General features: G+C 35.8%; 1 protein-coding gene across 2 annotated transcripts; it reads left to right on the top strand.

The window, feature by feature from the left end:
• The first annotated feature begins 6 nt into the window (after nucleotides 1-6).
• On the top strand, nucleotides 7-1982 carry LOC110409169 (agamous-like MADS-box protein TM6). 2 transcript variants are annotated; one of them, XM_021418436.2, is made up of 7 exons: nucleotides 7-207; nucleotides 324-390; nucleotides 472-533; nucleotides 652-751; nucleotides 1279-1320; nucleotides 1430-1474; nucleotides 1568-1982. In XM_021418436.2, exons 1-7 carry the CDS (start codon nucleotides 20-22, stop codon nucleotides 1736-1738), a joined length of 675 nt encoding a protein of 224 aa, XP_021274111.1. In that variant the 5' UTR covers nucleotides 7-19; the 3' UTR covers nucleotides 1739-1982. The 2 variants fall into 2 exon arrangements, with proteins under 2 accessions (XP_021274111.1, XP_021274110.1); XM_021418435.2 differs by having other exon boundaries at nucleotides 649-751.
• Nucleotides 1983-2525: the final 543 nt, after the last annotated feature.

The following is a 2525-nucleotide window of genomic DNA, read 5'->3' as shown; positions in this document are numbered from 1 at the left end:
AACGGGAGAAAAAGAGACGATGGGTCGTGGGAAGATCGAGATCAAGAAGATTGAGAACACTACGAACAGGCAGGTGACCTATTCCAAGAGGAGAAACGGTATTTTCAAGAAAGCCCAAGAGCTCACTGTTCTGTGTGATGCCAAGGTTTCCCTCATCATGTTCTCCAGCTCTGGAAAATTCCACGAGTTCATCAGCCCTAATATCTCGTATTCTCAACCATCTCTCTCTCTTCCTGTTTTCTCTTTTCTATCTATCTATATCTATATATATATATGCATGTAAGAAATGATATGGTTTTCCTTTTTCTTTTGTTTTAACTTAGAACGAAGACCTTTTTTGATCTATATCAAAAGACTTTAGGGATTGATCTCTGGAGCTCCCACTATGAGGTCAGTACACACACTCTCTCTCTCTCTAATGTTTACAGCAGTGCTAGATCTGTATTTGTATGACTTCACATGTTTTGGCAGAAAATGCAAGAAAACTACAGAAGGCTGAAGGAGATCAACAACAGGCTCAGAAGAGAGATCAGGTAAAGAGAGTGCTTGATAATTTTATCAAAACCTAGGGTTCTTTTTTGGCGGTGAAAGTTTGCTTTCTCAAGGCTTTTGTCATAGCAAAGTTGATCAGGGTGTGTATGCTTTCAGCAGGCAAAGGATTGGTGAAGATTTGGACGATCTTAACATCAAGGAACTGCAAGCTCTTGAGGCAAAGATGGCTTCTTCCTTGGAGGCTGTACGTCAAAGAAAGGTTTGAAATTACTGGATTTTTTTTCTGTTGTGCCAAAAATAGATACATATATCTTAGGTTTTGGTTTCTTATATATTCGGCTTTTTTTCTTAATATTAAGGTGAAAAAAGAAATGGTGAGGGTTCTAATTGAAAGGGTTCATACATCTTTTAGCCAAGGTTAAGTTTAATTAAATTTTGGGTATGTAAAACATTTCTGGGTCATCCTCTCACCTCCCCCATTTCCAAGGTTTCATCATTTTGGTAAACCTTGAAATCCTCAACTCCACCCTAGCTCCCAACCTCCTCCATTTAGAAAGTAAGGAGCAAGAACCACATTGAAAAGTTATTCTTCTCGTTTGGAGTGATTTCTCTTCACTGTTTCCTTCTAGTTCTTTTTTGGAGAAAAAAGGGGGCTCATGATGCATTTTAGCCCGGTCCTATAACTATTCTTCATCACATTTGGCTTTAAATAGCTGATCAAACAGAAAGGGGGTTGTAAATTGAATCATGAAACTAACAACCTCAGTTGGTTTGTTTTCTTCACAGTACCATGTCATTAAAACCCAAACCGACACATACAAGAAGAAGGTTAGTTCATTGAACAGCATACATTATAACTTCTTTCTTTGATCTAATTCAATTTAAGTTCCTGCTAATTTCTGGACTCAGGGCTGCTTCTCTTTTCTGCATTCTGTAGGTAAGGAACTTGGAGCAAAGACATGCAAATCTTGTGCTCGACTTGGTAAGAATCTTTGGGTTGAATTTGCTTTCTTTATCCACCGAAGAATTAGTAGATTTTATTAACAGTACTGATGTTGTTTCTTTTTCATTGAAGGAGGCAAAGCTTGAGGATGGAATAGTTGAAAACGAAGCATATTATGAATCAGCGATGGGGCTGGCAAATGGAGCCTCTAACTTATATGCTCTTCGCCCGCACCAAAACCACCAGGCTAATCTTCTTTACCATGGGGGAAGATTTGGACCCAATGACCTGCGCCTTGCTTAGATGGTGGTTCCTTCCCTGGCTAGGTCACCTTTTCCAAGCTCTCAGACAATGAATATTGCTAACTAAGATGAGCTAGGAAAAAATAATTCAGAGTTCTACCTACAGACATATCCCATCTCTTTCTTGTTTGCTTACAGCATGAATGGTCTGAAAGTAGTAAGACTCTCATTGCCTTAATTCTGTGACAACTTGGTGCAACTGTGTGCCCTTTTGATCTAATATCTAAACTTATATGTTTGTTGTATTTGCATTTTATTAAACTCTTAATACTTATCCTAATGTTGCTTATGTTATCATAATAAAAAAATTATGTAAGAATCCATCACTTGTGTGGATTATAAAATTTTGATCGACCTTACACAATTCATGATTATAATTGGTTAATTATAATACAATAATAATAAAAAATATACTAACAACTCAATTTCTCCATACATGCGTTGGATTTGTGAAGCCAGCAGCTATATGGTAACAATTAATTAATTAATTAGTTTCAATTATACGAGCTTAATTATCAATCTCACCAAAGGATTTGAAGTGATAATTAACGCCTATGAGCTATTGAAGTACTATCCTTTTATTCAATTTATTGAGAAATAATTAGTAAAAATTTTTATATATACCGTAGAACTATTTAATCAAGTTATTGATTTATATATCCAATCTTATTATGATATTCATTAAAAAAATTGCTTTAATTAACATCAAAGTTTCCTTATAGTATTGTCCATTATACAATATAACTAGCAGAGTTAGTTGTAACTAGACCTGTCAAAATGGGCCGAGC

Source organism: Theobroma umbraticum, unplaced genomic scaffold (genome assembly GCF_002168275.2).
Source record: "Theobroma umbraticum cultivar Fairchild unplaced genomic scaffold, ASM216827v3 scaffold_44.0, whole genome shotgun sequence".
In the NCBI taxonomy this organism is placed as follows: Eukaryota; Viridiplantae; Streptophyta; class Magnoliopsida; order Malvales; family Malvaceae; genus Theobroma; species Theobroma umbraticum.
Note: the sequence above shows the minus strand (reverse complement) of the source record. Positions and strands in the feature narration are given on the sequence as shown.

What these genes read in the sequence shown, in the direction of transcription:
- LOC110409169 (XM_021418435.2), top strand. Translation starts at nt 20, where the DNA reads ATGGGTCGTGGGAAGATCGAGATCAAGAAGATTGAGAACACTACGAAC. An exon ending in AGGCTCAGAAGAGAGATCAG is followed by an intron (nt 534 to 648) that starts GTAAAGAGAGTG and finishes GTATGCTTTCAG; the next exon opens with CAGGCAAAGGATTGGTGAAG. An exon ending in AGGCTGTACGTCAAAGAAAG is followed by an intron (nt 752 to 1,278) that starts GTTTGAAATTAC and finishes TTTTCTTCACAG; the next exon opens with TACCATGTCATTAAAACCCA.